We start from the raw sequence: 26412 nt of genomic DNA on the forward strand, positions 1-26412 counted from the left end.
CTCAGCTCAGATTCAGCAAAGACTTCACTGTAACAGTTCAGCATTCAATTTTTGGCAGTGCAAGGGGTTGCACGAGGAGGAGGTGGAAGAGGAAACTGCTCAAAATAATTTTGATTTAAGCTAGATACAGGTTCTTCCAGGCTGCACAATAAATGTATATTTCTCATAGATCACAGAAGAGTGACACTCCCCTCAATGCCTCCGAAAAACTTAACTACTCTCCTCTAAGCCTAATGCTGTGACTGCTATTTAATTGTCATCAATTCCTTTGATTGATTTCACAGTATTTTACAAATTCTCTGGTTAACAATCAACTTCTATTCCTTTAAACAAAAAGGAAAAAAACTCCACAGCTAGTCAAGCATCATAAAAACAAGATGCTTACCTGTATTCCCTGGTCCTCAGAGAATATAATTTAAATGCACAACCCAGTGCTATCACCAGCAGCAAGCCACACACGAGACTCCCGATCAGAGCAGCTGTGATGACCTTCCTAGGAACGATCACCAAGCAGTTATGTTCATCACTTCCATCCTGGCAGTCTTCTTGGCCGTCACAGCGCCAAGTCTCAAAGATACACAGATTTGTACCACAATGGAAGTTTCCTGGCTGGCAAGTGAAGCAGTTTTTTTCATCCGAGCCATCTGGACAGTTCTTTTGGTTATTACAGCGGTCAAGTATTGAGTAACAAATCCCACTGTTTCCTTCACATGGGTATTCGTTCTTCTGGCAAGCAGGACAGTTCTCCTCGTCCTTGCCATTTGGGCAGTGCCACCAGCCATCACAATGCTGCTTATCTGTGAAACACTCCTCATCGCTCCCACAAGGGTGTTCCCAAGGAAGGCAATAGCCTTTCACCTGATAGGTTGCATTGAACCCATGGCCAGTGCTCTTGGAGCGGGCATGATATGACACAGTGAGCTGGCCCTTTGATGACTCCACACTCACCGAACGTCTATTGTTGTGGTAAGAAAATGTTTGCATTAATTTATCACCTCTCTCTCCAATGCCATCATACACCTTTACGTAGTCATTGTAGCCTAACTGCAAATCAAGCTGCAACAGAACATGTCGATTATCTTGTGTATCCACGTACCATGTGCAGCGAAGGTCTGATCTGCTGTGATCGGCACGGAATAAGTCTGGGGAAGCAAAAGATCCATAAAAATTACCCAGCTTTTTGCCACAGGAAAGATCAGGACAATTATCTTCGTCTGAACCATCACTGCAGTCCTTAACTGAATTACATCTCAGCTCGTTCATCAAGCACTTGGTGGAGTGGGCTGCACTGCACTGGAACATTCCTGAGGGACAGATGCTGGACGGAGGCTCTGTGGGAGGGACAGTGCAGTTTCTCTCGTCCGACTTATCACCACACTCATCCATGGAATTACACTTCCATGTACTAGGAATACACTTTCCATTTGCACAACGGAATTCATCTGACTGGCATACAGCCTGACCTATCTTTCCTGTGAAAGAGGGCAAGGGGAAAAGAGTCAGTATCAAAACTTCTTGAACCATCTGATGTCACTATTTAATGTCTACTACCCTGCATGTCACAAGTCAGTTGGTCAGGCCAGTACACTTCAGGAATACTCTTAAACAGCCAAGTGGAAATAATACCACTGTTACCATGTTAATACCTTACAGTCATCAAGACTGGCCCAAGACTCCTGTCAACAAACAAAAATACTACCATTCTGAAGCTTTGCCAGAGAGAGTATCAGTGAAGCCAACAAAACTGTAAGGTTTTACCTCTAATGTAAGAAAGGCGAAACCCCTGAGCCTGTCCTGAGCTTGATGGATCTGAGTGAAAAAATATCCAGACATGGTCCCTGGCAGAGATGAAAGACGGAGGTATGGAAGATCCACACACTTTGTACTCCTCCCTCTTGGAAGACGGGCCAATCATCAACCAGTCTACTGCGCACTTCTGAGAGTCTTCCAAATCAAAGTTCTTAAAACTGTTAGGAACAAAATAAAACACAAGTTACAAAGAGGACGTGTATCTGGAACAAAGCCAAGCAGAGGAAAACCAGACTGTAACGGCTGACTTTCTGCACCAAGCAGTGCTGACATAAAGAGATCCCATTCAAAGATAATGAAACACCTATAGTATCTTCAGTACATATAAACAGAGCACTCAAATTCCCCCATTTTGGAAAAGCACCCATCTCACAGGCGTAAACAGCACGCCAAGTAGCTCCAAAAGCTGAAAGGATTCCTCTTCTACCTAGAGTCCTTAAACGAAACTGCTTACTAAAATACAGATATGAGTGAAAGCACAATTCCAGAATACATCATACAGAAGGTAGATTAATTTCAGCAGCCTTTTCCAACCTTAAAACCTATCAAACTATGGGATGAGAGGAGACACTACTGTCCTGGAAAAAAGAACAATAGGCAGCAGTACAAAGAACCCTAAAGGGATAAATACAACAGACAAAAATCAACTCTTCAAGCTATGGATAGGCAGGTAGAAGGCAAGAAGAGAACAGGACTGCAAGGGTCGGAAATGGAACCTAAAGTCTAATGCTATGTTTTTTTTAATTCAAAGACTAAAATATTCCCTTTCTGGTAATGCAAACAAGTCTGCAATCTTTTACAGTCGAACCTCCAGGCCTTCCGCTGACCCAAGCCCAGTGATCATTCAATAGTAGCTTACCTTGTGCAAAGAGGTGCCCCAGTTGTTTGCAGAATGCTGAACACCACCAGATAATATGCCCTAACCTGTAGCTCAGGAACCATAGAGGGTATTTGTTGTCTGATGAAACAGATTACATTAGCATTCAGTAATCTGCAATGACAATCGCATTGTATAGAGAAGCACACTCCTTAGGAAAGGGCACATTGTTCAGAATACTCCAAATTAATTTTGGTCCTCTTTCATATAACTCAACAACACAAAATTAGCTTGGTAGAAGTTTGCGCATATGCTGTGCAAATACCTAATGACAGAAGTTTCAGAAAAGCTGAAAAGCTGCTACAAAATACAAACCTCCTTCCACAAAGGACTTTTCACAAACACAAAAGATTAATTCTTTGAAAAATACAGGCAGAAAGATAATTTTCTGCTATCGCTGTATATTTACCAAAGGCTGTCAATGCCTGCCAGATCTTGCTGTTTGAAGTTGAAAGGGAAAGAACAATAACTACAAAAACTAGCCAATTCATTTAAGCAGGAGATCCAGCCTACACACACCTGTAGGTTCTGCCAAACATATCAGCTTAGTTACTCTCAAAAAAAATTACCAGCAAGAGAATGAGAAGTAAGAGAGCACTGAAAGTGTGAAGTTAAAATAGAAATTAACAGATGTCCAACAATGTATGTGCAAGCAAGGACAATCCAAACAGCAGTATGTCCTTCCGCTTTTCGAACTCTTTTTGTCTCACCCGGCTCTGTGTGTCTTCCCAGTTGGGAAGAAATACTCCCACAGCACCTAATTTTTTGCTATAAGCAGTCTCATCAAGCTTCTGGAACCAGTATATTTTGCAAGGAATTTCACATGACTGTGCAGTCAGAATGAAAATATTTAAGTATTCAGCCATGCAAAGGTAAACTGAAGAGTATCTGTCCCAGGTGTTCTGCAAAAAACTTTAATGACCAAGAAAATGTATGAACAGGCACTACAGCATGAAAAGGAATTGTACAAAGCATAAGTGAAACTACGGGCACCCACATCAATGCTGCAAGAGACGTGAGACAGCATTACTGAGCTACCACCTTGGTTTTGCTCTCTAACTCATTTTGGCACCAGGTATCAACAAGGGTTTCTATCATCTACTTGAAGGCTTGTCTGCAGGGATTTCTTATCATAAAGACTTTTTGGATAAGTATTAGAAATACCTATCTGTCCAACAACAAAAATTTTTAAGAAAAAAAGAACAGTCACTAAATCAAGAAATGGAAACTCGGAACTGGGAACGGGTGGCGTGGAATGACAAACAAATTACTAAATCTTTTGATCTCTTAGAATCATAGAATCATAGAAAGTTTTGGGTCAGAATGGACCCCTAGAGGTCATCTAGTCCAACCCCCCTGCAGCGAGCAGGGACACCGCTAACTAGATCAGGTTGCTCAGAGCCCTGTCCAACCTGGTCTGGAATGTTTCCAGGGATGAGGCCTCCACCACCTCTCTGGGCAACCCGTTCCAGTGTTTCACCACCCTCATTGTAAAGAATTTCTTCCTTATATCTAGCCTAAACCTACCCTGTTTTAGTTTAAAACCATTACCCCTCGTCCTGGCACTGCTGTCTCTACTAAAAAGATTGTCCCCATCTTTCCTACAGGCTCCCTTTAAGTACTGAAAGGCTGCAATCAGGTCTCCCCACAGCCTTCTCTTCTCCAGGCTGAACAAGCCCAACTCTCTCAGCCTGCCCTCATAGGAGAGGTGCTCCAGCCCTTGGATCATTTTTGTAGCCCTCCTTTGGACCCGCTCCAACAGTTCCATGTCCTTCTTGTGCTGAGGGCTCCAGAGCTGAACGCAGTACTCCAGGTGAAGTCTCACCAGAGCAGAGTAGAGGGGCAGAATCACCTCTCTTGACCTGCTGGCCACGCTTCTCTTGATGCAGCCCAGGACACGGTTGGCCCTCTGGGCTGCCAGTGCACATTGCCGGCTCATGTCCAGCCTTTTGTACCCCCAAGTCCCTCTCAGCAGAGCTGCTCTCGATCCTTTCATCCCCCAGACTGTATTGATACCGGGGATTACCCCGACCCAGGTGTAGGACCTTGCACTTGGCCTTGTTGAACCTCATGATGTTCACATGGGCCCACCTCTCCAGCTTGTCCAGGTCCCTCTGGATGGCATCCCGTCCTTCTGGTGTCTCAACCGTACCACTCAGCTTGGTGTCATCTGCAAACTTGCTGAGGGTACACTCGATGTCGCTGTCCATGTCATTGATAAATATATTGAACAGCACCGGTCCCAGTATGGACCCCTGAGGGACTCCACTCATCACTGGTCTCCATCTGGACATTGAGCCGTTGACCACTACCCTTTGGCTGCGACCATCCAACCAATTCCTTATCCACCGAACAGTCCACCCATGAAATCCATGGCTCTCCAATTTGGAGAGAAGGATGTTGTAGGGGACCACGTCAAAGGCTTTACAAAAATCCAGATAGATGACGTCCATTGGTTTTCCCTTGTCCACCCTTGTTGTTACACCATCATAGAAAGCCACTAGGTTGGTCAGGCAGGACTTGCCCTTGGTGAAGCCATGCTGCCTGTCTCAAATCACCTCCCTGGCCTCCATGTGCCTTAGCATATCTTCTAGGAGGATCTGTTCCATGATCTTCCCAGGCACAGAGGTGAGGCTGACAGGTTGGTAGTTCCAGGGTCCTCCTTTCCACCCTTTCTGAAAAGGGGCACAATGTTTCCCTTTTTCCAGTTTTCCTCTTACTTCTGTAGTTATTTTAGATGTACCAGGACCAACCTTAAAGAGCTAAACAATTTGTTCTGCTATCCTACCCAGCTCCTAGCACTCCAGCCAAGTCCCACAGCCACCCTTTTTTCCCCATTTTGCTGAAAAGAGCTGTTTTTGTCTATCAGGTAAATAATTCACCTGTAGTGTTGTTACACAGACTGCACGTACGCAGGGGAGAATTTGCCTATGTAATAAGTTGTCTGCACCTTACATGAAAATGCATTTCATTATAAAGAAAAGGTTTAATACTTTTAAGATTCACACAAAGGAAAAGTACAGAAAAGTCAGCTACACGCACACGGCTTATTTACAAACTTCTCTGCAGATGACAGCAATACCTCTGGAAAGCCCACACTGGGTATAATGAACAATACCTTCTACTTGCACCTTCTGAATGTAGTATCATACACTGCTAATAAAGAGCAGTTTTTTGGTTTATTATAAAGGGTGTGGAGGAGGAAGAAGCTTTAGTCTCACCTTCCAAAGTGGAAGCACAGGCATACAGAGGATAAATGATTTTCCTGAGTGTCAGCTGTGGATCTGAAATAGATGCAGAGCAGAATCCCACACTTCTCCACTACGGAATCCAAGCTTTAGCCACAGGAATGACTGAGTACAAGTGTGATGAGGCAGAACAGACTTGCAAGGAAGTATCATATTTAACAGCCACCCTGAAAACACCATGCCTCTCAGGGATGCAGGAGCTACCGAAACAAATGCCTTAGTATTCAAAAAAAGGGTAATACAGAATATTCACAAGAATGAACTCTTTTTAAAAAATCCCACAGGTGCCTAGAAGTTTCAAACACCATTGAATAAACACAACTTTTCTGAAATACAGATGTTCTAGTTCTGATGTAAGGTTTTATATATAATAGATACCATAGCAGTTACAAAATTTATTCTTCCAAGGGCAAAAGCAAAATCAAAGCAATTGTGTTCTACCTCATGCAAACTGATCAACAGACATATTTTGAACAAGTTTTGCTTCAGTTAATGCATTGTCATTCCACTCCAGCACCCTTTCCAGTTTTACCATCTCCAACAGAATCAAATTTTGCCCCATTTAAACTGATCGCAATTTTCACTCAAGACCAAAAGCATGACATACTTGAATGAGCCATCAACCAACCGTACCACAAAGAATACTCCTTTGTAAAGAAACACAAAACAAGATGCATATGTATGTGTGCACGTACATATATATATATATATATATAAAATTGGTTTTCATTTTATAATGCATTTGGAACAACAAGGTTTTGTGTAAGAAGTTTCCGCCAGGCTAATCTGGCATAAAATAGCCCACTGATCTGTTTTACCTAAGAATCCTGAACAGTGCGTTCAGCCTCCGCTACTTCGCTTCTTTCATCATCTGTAATTAGATCTAGCGCTGCTGTTGTTACAGTCTTCTGAAGAACAATTTAATCCTGCTACCCACAAAATACAGCGCAGGGATATTTACTTATTCCACTGAACTTTCTCAAACTAGAATGCAAAAGAATTTGCCCAGTGGTTGAATGACTGAGGGTATGCAGTGGAAATAAGGGACAAAGTCTTGTGCTCCTACTGTTTTGTCGGACTGTACAAACATCTTACAGTCTTTGGAAAACTACTCAATGAATTCTGTAGCTACGGTTCTTGAGAGAGGTCTCAGGGCCTCTGTATCCAAAACCCATGTCACTTTCTGTGACTAAAACAAGAAACAGAATCAAGTGGTACCGAAACCGAGAGTACTAATGGATAATGTCATCCATATCTCACACAGCACCAGACAGTACTGTGGTATTTTTAAACATCTTGGGCAGGGAAGCACAGAGTTTGGGTGGAAAAGCAAAAGCAGGGTCAGTTCAGTCACTAACCCCCTCCAGCAAAACATGTGTCTCAAGGAGTGGGATGTGGATCCAGAGATCCATCCTACCAAGGATGCAAGCTGCAGTGCACAGTGGCACTAAACTCCGGTCCTTGCGCCCTCAACTACAGCCCTCCCCACGGCACCGCATCTGCTCCATGGGATGCTTTGCTTATAGGGCAATACTCCTCCGCTCTGGCATCTCAGTGCTCGATGATGAAGGGAAGGAGAACCCAGCTTTCCTCCAGGCTTTTATTTCTCTCCACGACCAGAGCAAACAGCCCTAATTCAGAGGGCAGGGAGAGGAGGAGCATTCAGGCACAATACTGTAGGAGCCAGACGCTGGTGTTTCCAGCACTTAGAACTGCAATGTTAACAAAGTACAGAACCCATCACTAACACGCAGAACATCCCTTAAAATGCTTTGTCCCTTAGGCTGTTGTCACTGTTACCTGTGATCTCCAACACAATACAAGAATAGAGGAGGAGACTGGTGCAAAAGATCAAAGTTATCGGACCAAATTTTGCAGGTTTCGTTTCTTCTGAAAGATGCTATTCAAAAGCAGTAACTCCAGTTATCTTGCTTTTGGAACGCTTCTTCCGCAGCTAATTTCTTATTAAAAAAAAAAAAAATCCCCTAATTTAGTACAAGAATAGTCTATCAAGCACTGGAAGCATTCAAACTCTGAGGATCAGAAGAACTCAATGTGAACTGAAAAATGCAGCACTAAATCTGTTTTTACAGAATTCTGCAGAAATAGGAAAAATCATCTGATTTTTCTTTCAGTGGTATGATACTGAAACAAGGTTACCTCCAACACTGAGCAGGACTCCAGGAGCTTACAGAAAATTACAGGATCAACATATATCAGATCTTCCCTGTAAAATTACTCAAGTGAAGCAACAGTAGCCTACAATTATATTTTCCTATTAACTGTCAAGTATTTTTACGTTGCTAGAAAGAACTTCTTTAAACCAGTTTATCATAAATACTCATTTATACCCTGAAAATTAAAAAAAAAAAGTGCTACCTGCAAAACTGCTGCTTAGCAGAGCTAAGCTTTTTGCCTTCTGCCCTGAAAGGAGCAGTAGCAGCTAGGAAAAAATAAAAAAAGTACTTCCATAAATAATGTCGGGAATTCCCTACAACCCTTTCAGTAATTTAAGCATGAGCAACTACAAATTAAAGCAAAAAAACCCCCATTCTTAATAACTGGAAAAGGACAAACATGGGATTATCAGTAAAACAAACAAAAAAGGGTAAACTGTTGGAGGCCCAGCAGATGTAAAACCTGAATGAAAGTAATTATTAAATAAATAAAAAAATACATGTCCAATTTGGCCCTATAAACTCATTAAAAAATTGGAGAATAAATATTACGGGTAGATCAGTAGACCACAGTCCAAAAATAAAACAGACCAGCCAATTAAGCAAGAAAAGTTACTTCTATTTGCCAACCTCTCACAGCAAGTGCAGACTGTGAACAACTGATGACTTAATTGGCTCATTAAAAACTTCTGCTTAACCACTGAAGAACAAGGACCTGGAAGTCAGGAAAGCTCCAGTCTACTCCCAGCTCCCAAGCACCAGCTAACTGTGTAACCTCAGGCAAGAGGCACAGGGGCTGTGTTTTCAGAAGCTGAGCACACGCAACAATTAAATAAATGGCTATTATGAGTTTTTTCCAATTAATGTCAAGTTCTGAAACACTGCGAGTTTTGTAAATATAATATGAAGCAGTCCCTTTAATCCTTCGTACAATTACAGACCAGCAAGCCTTTACACGAACAGGCCTCAGTTTTACTCAGAAATTGAAACTCCGATGGTATCCAAAAATTTCTTTTTTCAAAGCCAGTGACATCAGTCACTGAAGTGAAAGCCAATGAAGGTGATCCTCCCTCCCTTGCCTCAATTAATAGGAGACAGCTTGATCAGGTCGCTAATTAGATCACTTTTCAACACTCTTATCTTGAACTCTGAACATGGAGAACGTTTTACTGTCAGCCCCATAAATTCTTATAATAAAACGCAATTAATTCATACTCTGTCCTCGTCGGGTTAGTTCAACCACCAGGTAACTGCAACTGCTAAACAAAAATTATTTTGAGCTTTTTCTCTGATATGAGGAAACATACACATACAAAGCCTGTAAAGGACAGTACTAAGATAGTTACTGCATATGACATCTTTATCTGGTCTTACAGGATTTTTATGTAGTCCTCTGTAAAAACAGGCATAAAAACAGAGAAAATGGGAGGAAAAATCAAGTAGTTTCCAAAACAATAACTAACAGACTGATTACTTGAATCTAAAGTGACACAATATAGTCCTGATAAAGAGTAGCTACATACTTGTTCCCAGGTCTCAACAGCACCATTCCACCAACCACACAAACTTGGAAGAAAGTATTGAAATGTGCATAATTAACAAAGAGGTATAAGCAGAAAGAACATATATTTCCCTGTTCTTGTGAAGTCTCCCCCAAGGATTTCTAAAAAAGTAAACTATAAAGCAAAACAGTAAGCATGGAAATGTGCGGATATGAAGAAAATCAACACACACACATGAAAAGTAGGTATTAAGACAAAGCTTCTAAAGGACGTGCCCGCAGCAGCCAGCATCTTACATCCACATGTAGATCTGGGCACTGTTCTATTGAAAGCTGCTGAATAATAGGTTTATAAAAAACGACCACCAACTGCAAATGTTTCAGAGATTAAAACTACTTTCAGTTGCATTTTTATCCCTTCATGATGCCTGCTGTATCTCAAATATGATACTTACATAACGTTGCTGTCTTACCGTCCATGAGAAATCAAGATCAAAGGAAAAGCATTCAGTGTAACATCACACGAAGGAGGTGGGGTATTTTTTAAACCTTTCAAAATCCAGATGGTATCACAAGAACTGTGTTTGATTTTCCTAAGAAAAATAAAAATGCTACTCTTTTATGCCCTTCTCCGCACACTGTTAGGAGAAGAAGCACACCCAACTGTTAAGAGGTAAAGCTGTTTGTATTTGAACCCTCTTTCCCAGTTTGCCTCTAACATGCTAGCCTAGGCAAGTCAGCTGCTTCTTTTACGTCCTTGGCATTACGAGGGCTACAACCTCCTAAAGAAATCCTCAGATGCTGTAACATTTTGCATTTCACCCACCGGCGTGAGTCATTCCAAATACATTTATAGTCAGAAATGTAACACCACAACACTGCTCCTAGGATGTAAACACATAGTTCCCGTTGTTTGCATGTGCATAGGAGGGCAGGATATGGCTGTGTATCCAGGGATAGAAAACAATCCCATTAAGATGAAATCTTTTGAATCTTATTGCTGTGCACACACCTAAACTGTATACACACATTATTAGCAGTCTCTTCATCTCACTTTCCTTTACTTCTTTAGCCTCTGTTACTCTCATACTTGCAGAAGAGAACCCTAATTCTAACTGGGAGTTCTGAGATGTTTTCATAGCATAAACTGCAGTGCTATTCTCCAGAGCCAAGTCCTGTCTCTCATTTGCATGCTTCCTCAGAGTTTGCAACAATCTTTGCCTTGAAACAAATTCCCCAAGTTCAATACAATTTAATGGGGTCTAAAAGCATGTTTCTATTTATGGATCTCAAATGCTGGCAGGTATCTACTTCCTTACTTTTGACAAGTAGTTCCTATTTTGAACTACGGATGGTGGAGCCCTCCTATTACTCCATCTGTAGCAGATTTGTTCTTAATTGCTGAGCATCTGCAGCTGAAGAGGTTTGCAGTCCTTTTAAGCAGCTGAGCAAAGAATGAGCAGATGGTGTCAAATACAACAGTACTAAAAACCAAACAAAAAACCCTTTCCTTGGTTTGCTTTTTTTTTTTCATTTTTTAAATAAGAAATTCTTGGTTTGAGAAGGATACTATGATTAGCCCAGAGAAATGAAGCAAATTTGCAGTATGCTGATATTATAGCCTAAACATTATTAACAAACCATCTGTAATATATTCTTGTCTTTTCTGAACAGTCTTTTTATAGAATCAGCTGAAATTGTGCCACAAATGCCATTTATTATTTAATTCTGTTGGAAATAAATATTAAGCAGAAAAGCATGTGTCCTTTGGTTAACAAGTAACAATAAGCAATGATTATCTTCAACTGTCAATTAAACATAGCACCATTCCAAGACATGACAGAAAAAGCCATTTTTTCTCTAAGAGTTTTACGTACCCCATTGAGGCTGTTCCAGGTTTTACAGCCTTCACCTATTCCTATTCATAAGCAATGAAGAGGAAGGGGACTATTTAATGTGAGTAAATATATCACTCTTTCCTACCTCCTCATCTATCAGAGGTGGATGAAATCTCACACAGGTATTGTGAAGATAAATACATTAAAAGACTACAAGTATCTTGCATATGTAATAACGGATGTCAGAAATAGCCTACAGAAACAAGACACAGTGGAACATTTCTAAAACGAGAGAGGTGCCCAACCTGCTACCGTGCTCCAGTGTAACCAGCTTCAGCTTCCTTCGATCATCTCGTAGCTCTGACAAACAGCCTCATACTGCTATATCAGATAAGAACTCACATTTTGTTGAATTTCAGCAAAGCAATTCTTTATCTCCACGGAATATCAAACCATACCTAATTGTTATCATATCTCCACGATCTCCTTTAATGTACCAGCTGCAGTTTACAGCTGGAGGATAGTTCAACGGCCAAGAAGGACTATAGATGACTCCCCGTCTCTCTGTGTGCTGTTCCAGTCCTCCACTGCAAGCAGCTGTTAATAAGGGGGAAAAATATTATCGTTAATGCTTTGCCTAATCAACAATTCACATTAGCTACAAGAGCTTTCATCAGTTTCTGGGGATTGCAGACAAATGAAAATCAACAGTTCTGTCCTCTTACTGCTTTCTTCCCTGCCTCGTTTTTTAATTAAGACACCCACTCTAAGTGTAGGTAAGCATAACCTGCATTTCAATGCAGGATAAATCAATAACCTCGTATGAATCTACCAAAGGCTACAATCAATATTACTGCATGGATCTGCCAAGAGGACATAATATAAAAATCCTTCTTACCAGCTTCCCTAAGCCTGGGTATGTCACACAGCAACTGAAGAAGATGCATATTAAGTGTAAAGTACCTAGTACATGTTCCTGGACATGTTCTTATTCTCCTAACCTTATGACAGACCTGAAAAGTTTGTAATGGTTAAAAAAAATCCCCAACAAAAAAGTAAACTGGACTCCAACGTCAAATGTCTTCACTGAACATTACTAAGTACTCTAAATTCCTTCTGAACTCCCATATATAGGAGAAATTTTCCAGACAGGGAAGGGAGCAAACAGGGCTAAATAAAGCTCAGTATTTTCAAAGCACTTCCAGTTCTTCCTATGGAAAACAGTAGGCCAATTAAGGCTACATCAAGTACTCATAATTTGTAATTAAGCAATTCAAAAATGAAAGTTAAATGTTCCAAGGACAAGTGGGAAAGCTGTTCTGATGCGAAAACGTACTCTCAGCGGACTATGAGAGGGGAAATTCTGTGTAATGCAATAGCTGTTCCGAATATTCTCCAAAAATATTTTTGAAACCATTTTTAAAACAAATTAATATCTAGACCATGATTGGTGGATTGCTGCTGAATATTCTAATTTTTGACAGAAGTTTACTGTCTCGCAGCTTAAAAAGGTGGCAAGGAAAAAAAAAGGTTTTCTATACCTCGTTTCCTTATACACATACGCATCCAACTACATTGCACCAGAAATCACAGATTTACAGTATTGCTTGAAATTCAGCCACATGAACACATCCTTTCCAATTCACAGTCAGGCTCGGATTGAGCTGCGCTGGAGGGATGGGGTGACGAAGCGCCAGCAAAGCTGCCCAGCTGCCATCAGGTCAGGCGGCAGGGCTGCCTGCGGAGCTCTGGCTGGGGCCAGGGCCAGGCTGCAGTATCCCCCCACCAGTAAGCCTGTGCCTGGCACTATTCCGTTTGTTCACAGTAAGCACTTTCGAAGCAAGAGCCACAAGAATATAGAAAGCATGAGGCGAGTAACTTACCTGAGGCAAAACATATAAAAAGCCAGTATTTTTACTCTCCAAGCAGGGCATTCCACTGAAACACATGCATGTAATTCCTACTAGTTTCAAAGGCCACAAAAGCATACAGATTACATAAACACTAGAAAAATACCTATTTTCCACGCAAGTATTTTGCAGTAAAGCAGTTATGAAAAACAACAACACTTTTGTCATCACATTTCAAAAAAACAGAGAGGCTGTACACTAGATGCTGGCAAAATACCAAGAAGCAGATGCAATTATAGGATTATAAAAGCAAATGTAAGATCCACAGGACTTTTCAACCCCAGTTCTCAGTTTGTTTATGTCTTTAAATGTGTGCCTCCACACACTTGTCACTGCATCAACTTATCACAGCAGCGTAATAGGACCTAGAGCTAGCAACCACATAAAAGGAACTGGAAATCTGCATTTCGGAACTGCCAAATTACTAAAACTTCTCAATGGGAAGTAAATAGAATGCACAAAGCAGAAAGAGCAAATACACCAGACAGCACCGCCCAGAGGCTTCCAGCAACAGCTCTGCAAATATTTCTGTTCCGCGTGTACCAAATACTGTTCTGGATTAATATCCCTTATTCACAGTATATGCATTAGAACAGAGGACAGAATCATAATTTCACAAAGCTTATTTCAGTTTCCGTTCTGAGGAAGTCCCATTGACAGGCTGGTGACTCCACACGAGCACTTCCACTTGCACATTCATCAGTGCAGTTAAACAGAGCTATTATTCTCCCAAATAGTTGTTTCTTGGTTTTGTGAAGTATTGACAAAGATCCTGAGCAATAGTTATTTGAAGTATCCCAGCCTTTTTTGAGTAACATCACTAGTATTCCTCTTTTGCGATAGCGTACAGTCCCCTAATTTGTAAGCGGTGGACCTGATGTAACACAACTGCCCAGGTTCTCAGTGAGAAATGCTTTTTCTTATTAACACTGCACATCTGCTACGAACATGGGACATGGAAATAACAGACAAAAGAAAAAGATTTTCTGCTGTAACAGAAGAACTGTAGCTGTGAAAATCTAAGGACATAAGCAAGGTAAGGGCTGCACTGACACTATATGCCGTTTTGGGCAGTTCATCTGGCAATGGTCATTGCTGCCCAATACCTGCCCATGGCTTTACCCCTCTGACACACAACCAGCATTTCAGACTTGTCCTATTCAAAATTAAAAGGACAACTGCTTTGCTCTTACAAAGGCTCCTGATTTGAATAGACCACTAATCTGAATTCTCATTGCCAAAACATAATTACAATATTTTAAGGATATATCCACAGTCTCTTATTGGGACAAACTGGACACCACCCCACCGCCTCCCAAAGAACTACTGTTGCGTCTACCCAAACCTCACGTAATTGCCTTATGCTTCTGATGCCTTTCATTTCCCAACACTGCTCATTACTACGGTACTTGCAATAAATCAATAGATCTCCTTCCTAACCAGTTGTCTGCCTCTCTACTCCTTGTGCACTGGCTGCTGTGTGGCAGACAAGGTGAAGTATCTGAGCACTGCTTTCAGCAGCTGTCCTTTCACCTACAGAAATTTTGAAAGAAAAACCTGCACTAAACAAAGCCTTCAGTGCTGGCAACAAAACAGTGCTCACCACACGAGGGCACAATTTCGTGCTGTTGGGGTTTCAGTGTCAATCAGGGGGCCCCACACCCGTCCTCAGCTCCGCCGGGAAGCTCACAGAATCACATACAGGCGTTAAGCACTGGGGTATTCAGCTGGGCTTTGGCGTGACAGCGTGATTCCTTAAGGAAAACAAACAAAAGCCTTTCCAAATTGCCAAAACATCTAAAGGAAATGGAAGTCTCTAAATAGAAAGGTACAGTCCTGGATTCTGAGGGCCTTATCATCAGCGACACACGCAAGGACGAGCAGTGATAACTTTTTTTCAGCAGTTGTTCTGTAACACTTTTTCCGCAACCTTTCTGCACAAACCCAGAAGGTTATTGAAAACCCAGTGTACTAAAAGCCTCCAACGGCTCACATTTTCCACATTTAGGATTATTGAAGAAACTTAAGAGAATACCAACCCCTGGATTGGCCAACCAACCCCACAAAAATCTTACTGCAATGGTGCTTTAAAAAGAAATAAATTCTGAAGACAGACAACAATTTATCTTTTATAGATTTAAAAAAAGAAAACTTTAAACAAATTCCAGAAGAGGTTTGAGTTGAGAAGGTTTCTGTCAAGCAGGCATAAATTTTAATGAGGCTCTTTCTGTAACAATCAAATGGATTTCTTCTACTGTAAACAGCAGCAGATTTCCCCTGCCAGTTAAATATGCCACAAGTACTTGCAAGAAAGTTTCCAGAACTTTACATGAACAATATTACTCCTATCTTTGCAAAAGCGACTGCAACAGAACAGACTTCGACCTCCACCAGAGGACAGCGCTGGGGGCACTAAGCTGTGCAGGGATAAATTTCCAGATAATCCCAGCAGAAAATAAATCTTGCAATTTCACACCCTTCTGTGATGCCCCAGGGTCTGTCCCAGTCCCAGGGGACACATCCCCAACCATCTGCTCCAGGATAAAGGATGGTTTGTACCTGCCACAAGGAACCCTCTGTCAAAACCAAATGCGTGGCAACATACACTTCCTCAGTAGCTATGTCAGGGTCAGAAGGAAACTCTCCCCAAGTTCTCCAAATGCCCCCTTCAAGGAGAGCTTGCAGACATTGCTTAATGCAGACCCCTTACGCATGTGGAGGAAAAAAGACTTCAGGCTCCCCTTCACTCCATCCAGTCTCCAGCAGGCTGCTTCTGCCCCCGATATCAGAAGCAGCAAAGGCACAGCCCAAGGGTTCAACACGCTGATCTTCCAAAATCTGAGCTCGTGCTCCGCTGGATCAACAGGCTGACTTGGCTTACCGTGAGCCCGGGGAAGCAGGGCTCAGTGGGAGAACTGCTCCCTGTCAGCAGCAGCAGCTTTTATGGCTTAAAGTCATTACACAAACATATCCAAGATGGTGGCTCGCCCTGCATTCTCCAGAACTCATTGTCATAGAATTATCTAGGTTGGAAGGGACCTTGTAGATCATTTAGTTCCAACACCCCTGCCGTGGGTAGGGACCCCGTCCACCAGCCCAGGGTGCTCCAAGCCCCATCCAACCTGGCCTTGAACACTGCCAGGGAGGGGGCAGCCACAGCTCCTCTGGGAAACCTGTGCCAGGGTTACACCACCTTCAGAGTAAAGAATTTCTTTCTCATATCCAATCTAAATCCACCTTCTTTCAGCTTAAAGCCTTTACCCCTTCTTCTGTCACTCCATGCCCCTGTCAAAAGTGCCTCTCCAGCTTTCTTGTAGGCCCCTCCAGGCACTGGCAGCTGCTCTAAGGTCTCCCCACAGCCTTCTCTTCCCCAGGCTGAACAGCCCCAGCTCTCCCAGCCTCTCCTCCCAGCTGAGGGGTTCCAGCCCTCGGATCATTGCTGGGGCCTCCTCTGGCCCCGCTCCCACAGCTCCAGGTCTGTCCTGTGCTGAGGGCTCCAGAGCTGGATGCAGGACTCCCGGGGGGTCTCAGCAGAGTGGGGCAGAGGGGCAGAATCCCCCCTTGTCCTGCTGCCCACGCTGCTGGGGATGCAGCCCAGGGCACAGTTGGCCTTCTGGGCTGCCAGCGCACACTTCCGGGTCATGTCCAGCTTTTCATCCATCAGTTCCCCCAAGTCCTCCTGAGCAGGGCTGTTCTCAATCCATTCCCTGCCTAGTCTATATGTGTGCTTGGGATTGCCCTGACCCATGTGCAGGACCTTGCACTTGGCATTGTTGAACTTCATGAGGTTTACACAGGCTCACCTCTCAAGCCCATCCAGGTCCCTCCAGATGGCATCCCTTCCCTTCGGCATGTCAACCACACCACACAGCTTGATGTCGTTGGCAAACTTGCTGAGGGTGCACTCAGTCCCACTGTCCATGTCGCCAGCAAAGATGTCAAACAGCGCCAGTCCCAATACCAATCCCTGAGGAACGCCACTCATCGCTGGTCTCCACTTGGACATCAAGCTATTGACCACAACTCTCTGAGTGCGACCATCCAGCCAATTCCTTATCCACCGAGTGATCCATCCATCAAATCCCTGTCTCTCCAATTTTGAGACAAGGATGTCATGTGGGACAGTGTCAAATGGTTTGCTCAAGTCCAGGTAGATGACATCAGTTGCTTAAATTATTTCTGCTATTACTTGCTTTCTGAAAAGAAACCACTCTGTACCTTATCACAGAGATCAACTCTGTAATAAGCTGCTTTGTTAGGACGTGTTTAGGACAGCAAGCATTCCTCCCAACTTTTATCAGGGCTCCTAAGGAACGTCTCCTGTGAGATGATTCCTGGCAGGGTCATCTGCCTTACGATTGCACTATCCTAACCTGTTATCCTCCAACACGCAGCTAAGAGAAGCTACACATGAGGTTCAACAAGGCCAAGGGCAAGGTCCTGCACCTGGGTCCGGGCAACCCCCAATATTAATACAGGCTGAGGGATTGAGGAATTGAGAACAGCCCTGCTCAGGAGGACTTGGGGGAACTGATGGATGAAAAGCTGGACATGACCCGGAAGTGTGCGCTGGCAGCCCAGCAGGCCAACCATCCCCTGGGCTGCATCCCCAGCAGCGTGGGCAGCAGGACAAGGGGGGATTCTGCCCCTCTGCCCCACTCTGCTGAGACCCCCCGGGAGTCCTGCATCCAGCTCTGGAGCCCTCAGCACAGGACAGACCTGGAGCTGTGGGAGCGGGGCCAGAGGAGGCCCCAGCAATGATCCGAGGGCTGGAACCCCTCTGCTGGGAGGAAAGGCTGGGAGAGCTGGGGCTGTTCAGCCTGGGGAAGAGAAGGCTCCAGGGAGACCTGATTGCGGCCTTCCAGTGCTTAAAGGGGGCTTGTGAGAAAGATGGGAACAAACTTTTTAGCAGGGCCTGTTGTCATAAGACAAGGGGTAACAGTTTTAAACTAAAAGAGGGGAGATTTAGACTGGATACAAGGAAGAACTTTTCTTACAATGAGAGTGGTGTAACCCTGGCACAGGTTGCCCAGAGGTGTAGTGGAGACCCCCCCGGAAAGATTCAGGGTCAGGTTGGACAGGCCTCTGAGCAACCTGATCTCCTGATCTGGTTGAAGATGTCCCTGCTCATTGCAGAGGGGTTGGATTAGATGGCCTTTAAAGGTCCCTTCCAACCCAAACTATTCTATGATCACACTTCTGCAATGACCTTTTACGATCATTTTTCTCCCTCGCTGCAGCTACACTGTCAGGAAACAAAGTAACTCAAAACTGTATTAAGACAAGAAAATACAAAGGCTGCAGTACTCTGAGTTTTTCAGCACACTTGAAAGAATAAAAGCCAAATGTTACAATTCGCTGTTTCTAGCAAAGTAACAGCATTAGATAGCAGCAGAGCCAACTGAATGAAGCATTATATATTTCAGGCTGAGGCAGTATCACCAGCCTAGGTCAGACACTGTATAATTACTTGTTGTACACTTTATAAACTTGTATACCATACAGTCAATGGAAGCCAAACTCCATCAAAAGCCAAAGAGCCATCCAGGCAGAACAGACTAGCACATAGATGACATTGTGGATGTTTTTCCAGTGAAAGAACGGAAACACTGTGTTGCAAACAACACATGTCCTACATGGTTCATCCACAATTCCGCTACGCTAAATTTAAGGAACGTGCCTAATGACAAAGTTACTACCTTTTCTTGATTTAAACCTTCTTTCAAATCCCTACGTTGACTTGAACACTCAAGCTCCCACATCAACCCACTGTCTCAGAACTATTTTCTTATTTTCCCATATCCTTTCCTCCCATTTCCCTTATTTGGTTTCTCTGTTTTAACTTAAGTTGCAACCTCTCTGGGCATAAAGTATGCCTATCAAAGTGACTGTGGATTGACAGGCACAAGAGGGCCCTTATCACCAAGAGGACCCTGATTGCAATCATAATGTCAGTAAGTCACAGTACTGCTACAGAGCAGGAAATTACACAAAGTGCTTCGATTCTGGTTGAATTTCCACTTTGACATTCATGAGACATTTTTAACATTCTTGTTTTAGCTCCCCTGGGAATGGGCCACCGTCCCTGGCTTGATATTCCCAGGCACATTTCCTAAACATCGAGTTTTCCCCTGAACATATCAGCACATACTATGACCTTAACCTCAAGCTTGTGATTTTTTTCTAGCACAGTGACACTGATGGAGTCTATAACCCCAGCAAGACTTAAAAGTCCTAAACTTCCTAAAACGTCATTGTTATTCTCTCTCTCAAACAAAGGTCAAACTGTTTTATTAAAAGATCTCTTTGTGCAGGGAAGAAACAGTAACAACTCAAAATAACAGTAAATAGAAATAAGAAAAGTATGTCTTACCTAATGAGGTAACAGCACTTTCTATTTTTCCAGTCAGGAACAGATTCACTGTGTAAAGACAGAAAAATAATGTTCAGACAGGTTGCAGTGTCACAGCGTGGCAGTCAGCAGTTAACCATTTCTAGATGTTTGCTGGGGTGTTAATATAAATGCATTGCAGTCTTCCAACAAGAACTTTGCTTATTTACACAGGCAAGTCAGGTAATCCACTATTATCCTTCACAGTAGCTATAAAAAAAGTCGACACACAGTGTTAGTTTGCTATCTGTCAAATAAGCTACCAAAAGAAACAACTGCCAATCTAGTCTAAGTTGTCTTCTGCAGGATTTTTTTTTAATTGGGGAAGACAGAAGAACAATTACACTAAAACACTCATCGTCACAGCTAGTCACTTTACCTGCTTAAATGCTGGAAAATAACTAATGAGATTACTATCTTTAAATACCTCTCCTCTGAATAAAGTAAAGTTGCCTCCACTCAGGTAAATGTCACCTTGAAGATAAACTGCTAGAGCCAAAATGATTACCTTAACTAATCAAAGGCTATGAAGTTTTCAGAAAGGTCCACTGGTAAAACCAAAACAGGATGAGGTGGTGCTTGCAACACACATCTGACTTGCAAATTAGTTTACAGATACTCGTCACTTTCTCAGAAGTCTCCTCTCAGACTATACACTATTAGAGTGATCTGGTAAGAGTAGTTATTGCCCCAAAAAATTTCTTCTGTGTCATTGTTGCTCCAGAAGTCAGTCAGTGTTAACACGTAGTTTCATACCAGTTTCCCCCTACATTCTTTAAAGCACTTCTCTAACAATTACAGCATATTTCATTAACTGCTCTCATTTTAGCAGTATTCTATAACCTACAAAGACAGCCTATTAATAAAATGACAAGTGTTTAAAAGCGTTAGAAAGGTTTAAAAGGTTACCAAAACTTAATTTACAACATTCCAGTCCAAACGCTCATTTTGGCTTTATTTTGCATGTGTTAAGTCCTAAATCTTTTTATAGTCGATCTGTTAGCCAGCATTTAGTAAAAAACATCATTAAAAAATGAACAATAGCAGGGAGGAAGAGAAACCGTCCCTGTTCCCAACAGCCACGTAGGAAGCTGCTGACAATTAACACTATTTATGTCTCTGCGTAGCATGCACAAGCGCGGGCCCCCATTGTTTTCAACACCATCCAAACACATCACAAAACATTGACCCTCGCCTTGACCACCTTCTGGTATAACTTAAACCAGCACCAGAGGAAAAAAGTACCTAACACTACAGGGGCAGAAACAGAAAAGCGAAAGACCATCCCTTAGCTCACCGGTTCGAGCCCAGTCACAGTTTTCAGTCAGTGGTGGACCTGAACTACCACCAAATTGCAGGAGCCCAGGTGCCTACAGCAGTCCTTCCCCGATTCTGTCTGCATGCCCACAGTTTGGATTCTCCTTCCTGAAGCCAGAGCTCCAGGAGCTGGACGTGGGCAGCAATTTCAGCAGGCACACGGACCGCGATGGACCCCACACCTGCAAGGATGACCGCTCCCAGTGTTGTCACCTGGTGCAGAGCGCACCAGGGGACTGCCACAAGGGCAAGGGCAGAGACGTCTCACTCCTTCCAAGAGGCTGCAGGATTGAGCTTTCAGTAACGCACAAGGGAAGCAGGGCAACTAAACGGCAGCATACGTATGCTGTGGCTCGAGAAGAAACAGGCCTGAGCTGCGGATTTGTGTTAATAAGCACTAACACAGTGTTCAAATGACCTTAACAGCACTGATTTTATTACATAATTAATGTACAGTAACATTTCTTATTCAATAATAACGTGTGCCATGTAATTATTTCCTTTGTTTCGCGGCGCCAGCTTGCTCCGATAGGTCAGTAAGCGTACCTTGGAGCAACACTACCATCCTGTACCAGGAAACAGCTCGGCTCTGTCAGCTCTTGCTCTGTGACAGAGCAGCACGCCCGTTTGTGACAAACCTTGGATCACAGCAACAACAGCGACACATTTTCTCACATGGTATTAAAGCGCCGCTATTCCTGTAACCACAGTAATATAGTCATAAAGACTGAGAAGAAATCAACCAGTGATTAAGTCACAAATTTAATTTCATGAAAATTAAAATATTTTTGTTTTGCTCCAAAGAAAGTACATGAATAATCTCTGCATAACTATTATTACCACAACTGAAAGGAGTGTTTGAAGATGCATTGTATGGAAACATCTGGGTCTGTAGTACTATTCTACAATCTCTTTTCATGTTTCCTACCCAAATTTTCCCGATGGCTATAGCAGAACACGAGCTCCCAAGCAGAGGTTCCCTGGCATGGCTGATGAGGGGACACTATGGCCTCTAAATGGAAATAAGTAGCATGAAGACAAGGGGCATGATGGAGTGGAATTAGCTGACTCAGAGCCAGGTTACTTTCTTCCGAGGACTGTTAAACAGACAGCCCTAGTTTGCTACCAGGACAGTTACAGGCAGATTTGCATGCCAGGCCTGGCAGACACCTAAGGAAGACAACCCTCAAAATGCTCTTTTATCTCTGCAAAACATACATTGGCTGCCATTGCAAGTTCTTTGCTCTTGTTTTCAAACTCTTTCAGACTAAGAAGTCAGCAGTCAAGAACAGTTCTTTAAAATAAAGTCTAAGGTACTTTCCACAGTGACTGAGTAAGCTTACAGTTTCCAGTATCTGTTTTCCTCACTCTTGGTCTCACTCAAGACCATCAAATCAAACCACAAGAGCGCTGCAAACCAACATTTTCTGTACTACTCAGCTCTCCAAAATGTCAGAGGCCCAAAAGAAAGAACAGCCATTCCCTGCTGGTCTTCTTGTCTCTTGTCAAAACACAATCTTGTCAAAATAAAAACCAGTGAGAGACTGAGGGTGTATTAGAAAGTTTTCGAGATGCTCTCTTTCTTAACTGTTGGGCAGAGTTCCGGGAAAGCCAGAAAAAACAGAAGTGCTTCAGTTGGCTTGAACTCCACATAGGAAACTTACTGTGCCATTCGTCTGGATTGCTAAATAATTCTCAGGGTGAGGTTTTCAGCTGGGAAAGAGGTTATTTGGATCAAAAGGGAAATTTACATCTCGGCACCTCCAAACCGAATGACAGCTACCAGGGTTTTCCCACAGCCAGAAGGACAGACATCAGCTTTGTTGGTTTCATTATTTCCTATCTGATAACTTTCTATGTCCTCCAGAATTTCTCGAGAATGAGAAGCAAAACGGCCTCATGAAAGAACAGTTGCAACAAACCCAGTTCCAGTCTTTGGAGCAGCAGTTTACAGACGAGGTCACATACACCAATGGTCAGTGGCAGTGCATTGATACAGACACCAAACAGCACATACAGCCTACGGGAAACAAAAAGTAAAAGAAGAGAATGGCAAGAAGCAAGAACCAAAAATAAAGACGAAAGGAAAGGACAGACAAGCAGGAAGTAAGGTACAAAAATAGTTAAAGCAGCAGCATTATATTCTTAGGGGTTCACTGAAGCAGAATACCTTACAAGCTTCCCACCTCTCGTGTTTCTCAACTTCCACTACTGTCAGTTGTGCAAGGAATAGGAATAAAACATTCCAGCTGAAAAGAAGAGCCAGACAGTGAAATTCTAGAAGTCATAGAAAGCAGAAATCTACTAAACTTTCAACCTGGCATTACCCACAGTTAAATACAAGAAGTGTTCTCACTTAGAAACTTTGGAATTTACATAATCTTTTATTATCTTACTAGCCGTTTTAATAATTACCATGCTATTTAAGTTAAATAACAAAAGCTTTAACAAAGATCTGACCAGGCCATAAAAAACAAACAAAAAAATCCAAGAAATTCAGAGATATGGCAGAAACTTGTATCTTTCTCTAACTTTAAGCAAACAACGCAGCAGATGATATCCTCGTGCTGTGCACATCTCCGACATCCCTTTAAGTCCCTGCAAAAAGCAGTTGTACTAGCTAGAACGGATGTTCAAACTGTCTTGTAGTTTCGATAGCTTTGCACTTCCGTTAATTAAAACAGATACATTTGAAGTAACCAGAGGAGCTTTTTAACTTCCTACATTTTTCTAGGCAAACACTGATGTTAAAAAAAAAACTTTTACAAAAATAGAACGAGCAGTCTGGCCACGCATATACCCATTTCTGATCATTTATGTAACGAACACTAACTGTCATGTGGGATTATTAAAAATGACCTCTAATCCACTTGATTAGCAAGCAGCCGTGGTTTCAGCGCACACTAGTCGGAGGAGATGTGACAGCTGACAACTGACCGTCAGGAGAGCCCAGCGCAGCCCCGGCAGCGCTTCCAACAACGCCGCTGCACCGGCATCGCACGCAACGCAGCCCTCAGCTTTAATAACTCCCCAGTTTCTGCGCAGCCCTGTTAAATGCGCGGGGCCTTTCGCTCGCTCCTTCCAGTCACAGGCATCAACGCTTCTCCCTAACAAAAACCACCTCCCCTGGCAGGAAGGGCTGACAGACTGGGAACCGGCAACACGCTCCATCACCTTGCCGTAACTTCACACCCGCTGCGAAGCCGAGCGAGAGCAAAGCGCTTCGAGGGGCGGGGCGGGAGGAGAGCGGGACGCGGCGGAGGAACGGCCCGGGAAGCGCTTTTCGGCCCGGCCCCTGCGGGCATTGACAGGCGGGCGAGGGGCACCGCGGGCCGCCCCGTGACTGCCGGCAGCCGCTGCCCGCACCGCGCCCCCGAGGCCGAAAGCTCCGCAGAGGGCACCCACGGCGTCTAAACTAAACTTTGCTTCCCCCCCCAGGCGCTATGCGGGGTTACCGCAGCGCTTTCAAAGCCAAGGGCAGGAGGCCGGCTCCCGCGGGACCGGGCAGAACTCCGCTCGGCCCCCCCGCCGCCGGGGAGCGGCCCGGCTCGGCGACCCGTCCGGGCGCCCCGAGGGACCCGCGCCCGCGACGCCCCCGCCCCGTCAGAGAGCTGGAGGGGAGGGGGATCCGTCGGCCCGGCCTGGCGTGCCGTCGCCCCGCTCCGCTCCCGCCCGCCCCCGTACCATCCCGCAGCGGGCTCGGGGCCCCGGCAGCCCCGCCGCAGGTGCCCGCGCCCCCCCGCCCGGACGCGCCCCGCGCCGGGCCGGCACTCACCCAGGCAGATGGCGGTGAGCGGCGCCAGCGCGCCCTGCCGGAGCTCCGCGGCCGCCGCCTTCTCCATGGCGGGTCGCCGCCGCCGCCCGCCCTTCAGCGCGGGAGGGGGAACCGCGGCCGCGCCGCGCCCGCCTCGCCTCTACGCCGAGCCGCGGGAGCCGGCGGCGCGGCCCGCCCGCGGTGCCCCCGCAGGCCGGGGGGCCGGGAGTGGCGCCGGCCGCCGCCGCAGCCCCATGGCCGGCCGGCGCTCCCCGCTCCGGGGCAGGTGGAGGAGGACGGACCGCAGCGCCGCCGCCCCACGTGACGGGCCCGCCGTGCAGCTGCGGCGGCCGGGCCGGAGGGGCGAGGGGAGGGGAGCGCGGGGCAGCGCCGCCCCGCTCCGCCGCGCCGCGCACACCTGAGGGGCCGCCGCCAGCCGGCGCGGGCGGAGCCCGGCCCGGGGCGGAAGGGAAGGCGGGGGCCGAGCCCGCCCGCGCTGCGCCGCCGGGCTTCCTGTTAGGCACGGGGCGCGCCGCTCCGCCATGGCCGGGCCGGGGGCAGCGGTGCGGCGCCCCGCGGGCCACCCGGTGCCGGGGAAGCGGCCCCGCGGCGCGGGGGAGCTGCCTGAGCCCGGACGCGCCGGTGCGGCCCTTGCTGCCAGCGCTCCCTCTGACGCCGTGCGGCGGGGCCGCGGGCAGGGGCTGGCGGGGCCGCCGTGGCTGGCGGAAGTGGAGGCGTCGCCGGTGTCGGATCAGATGCGGTCTGTTACGCGCCCCGGGCGAAGAGCCTCCCCCGCAGCTCGCCGCTCCCTTCCCGCACGCCGCTCGTCCGAAGGGACGGGCCCCGACCCGAGCAGGCCGCGCGAAGCCCTGCTGCTCCGGCCGTACCGACGTGTCGTTCGTGGCCAGAGCCGGTCAGCGCGGCCCGGGTCAGCGTGCGCGACCTCAGCCCACCCTGTTCGGCCCGAAACGGACCAAGCGCCACGCGTCCAAGACGACACAGTCACCCGGGAGCCCGGCGAGCAGAGCGGCGAAGGATGCCAGACGCCCTTGTCCGGGTGACTGGAATGGACCGGCTCTGCCTCACCTGGGCTTCTCCTCCCTGCTCTCCCGCCTGCAGGTGCTCACCTCCTCCCCCGGCAAACCAGCACCCGCTGCTCTGCGGGGGGCACAGCTTCGCTCTCCCGGGGGGCAAAGCCCCCCCAGCGCTGCCGCTCCGGCCGCGCAGCAGCAGGCACCGCCGACAGCAAACAGCTCCGCGACGGCACCAGTTCTTAGACTGCAGAAACGAGGGCTGTGCTGCCGGGCACGGTTTAATCCTCCAGGGCAAAGCGAGGTCTTGCTGCCTTTCACTATTAACACCGAAAAATTTCCCTGCATGCGTTAAAAAAATTGCATCTTTGCATTCTGTGGCTGTAGCACAAGAGAGGTGCCAGACGCGCAGTCTGTGGGTATTTACAACAGAAATGATCCGATCGCTAAATTAAATATCGACTGGTAAAATCAACATCACAAAGCAATCAATAACATACGTTGCTGTACCCAGCTTCCCAGAAAGGGATGCGGTTCCCAAGTAAAACTCCTATTTAAG

General features: G+C 45.4%; 1 protein-coding gene across 3 annotated transcripts in view; it reads right to left on the reverse strand.

The window, feature by feature from the left end:
- LRP3 (LDL receptor related protein 3) overlaps positions 1-24961 on the reverse strand; it is a 31146-nt gene extending 6185 nt beyond the window's left edge. The window contains exons 1-6 of one of the 3 annotated variants that reach the window (XM_075433472.1): positions 24844-24961; positions 19734-19781; positions 11909-12047; positions 10086-10205; positions 1759-1967; positions 386-1472 (exon numbers count right to left, since the gene is read on the reverse strand). In XM_075433472.1, the coding sequence (XP_075289587.1) occupies positions 386-1472; positions 1759-1967; positions 10086-10205; positions 11909-12047; positions 19734-19781; positions 24844-24910 (1670 nt within the window). In that variant the 5' untranslated portion in view covers positions 24911-24961. Of the gene's footprint in view, positions 1-385; positions 1473-1758; positions 1968-10067; positions 10206-11908; positions 12048-19733; positions 19782-24843 lie in introns of those variants that run through there. The other 2 variants (XM_075433473.1, XM_075433474.1) reach the window with 2 other exon arrangements.
- Positions 24962-26412: the final 1451 nt, after the last annotated feature.

This window comes from Opisthocomus hoazin, chromosome 12, assembly GCF_030867145.1.
Source record: "Opisthocomus hoazin isolate bOpiHoa1 chromosome 12, bOpiHoa1.hap1, whole genome shotgun sequence".
NCBI classification, from domain to species: domain Eukaryota; kingdom Metazoa; phylum Chordata; class Aves; order Opisthocomiformes; family Opisthocomidae; genus Opisthocomus; species Opisthocomus hoazin.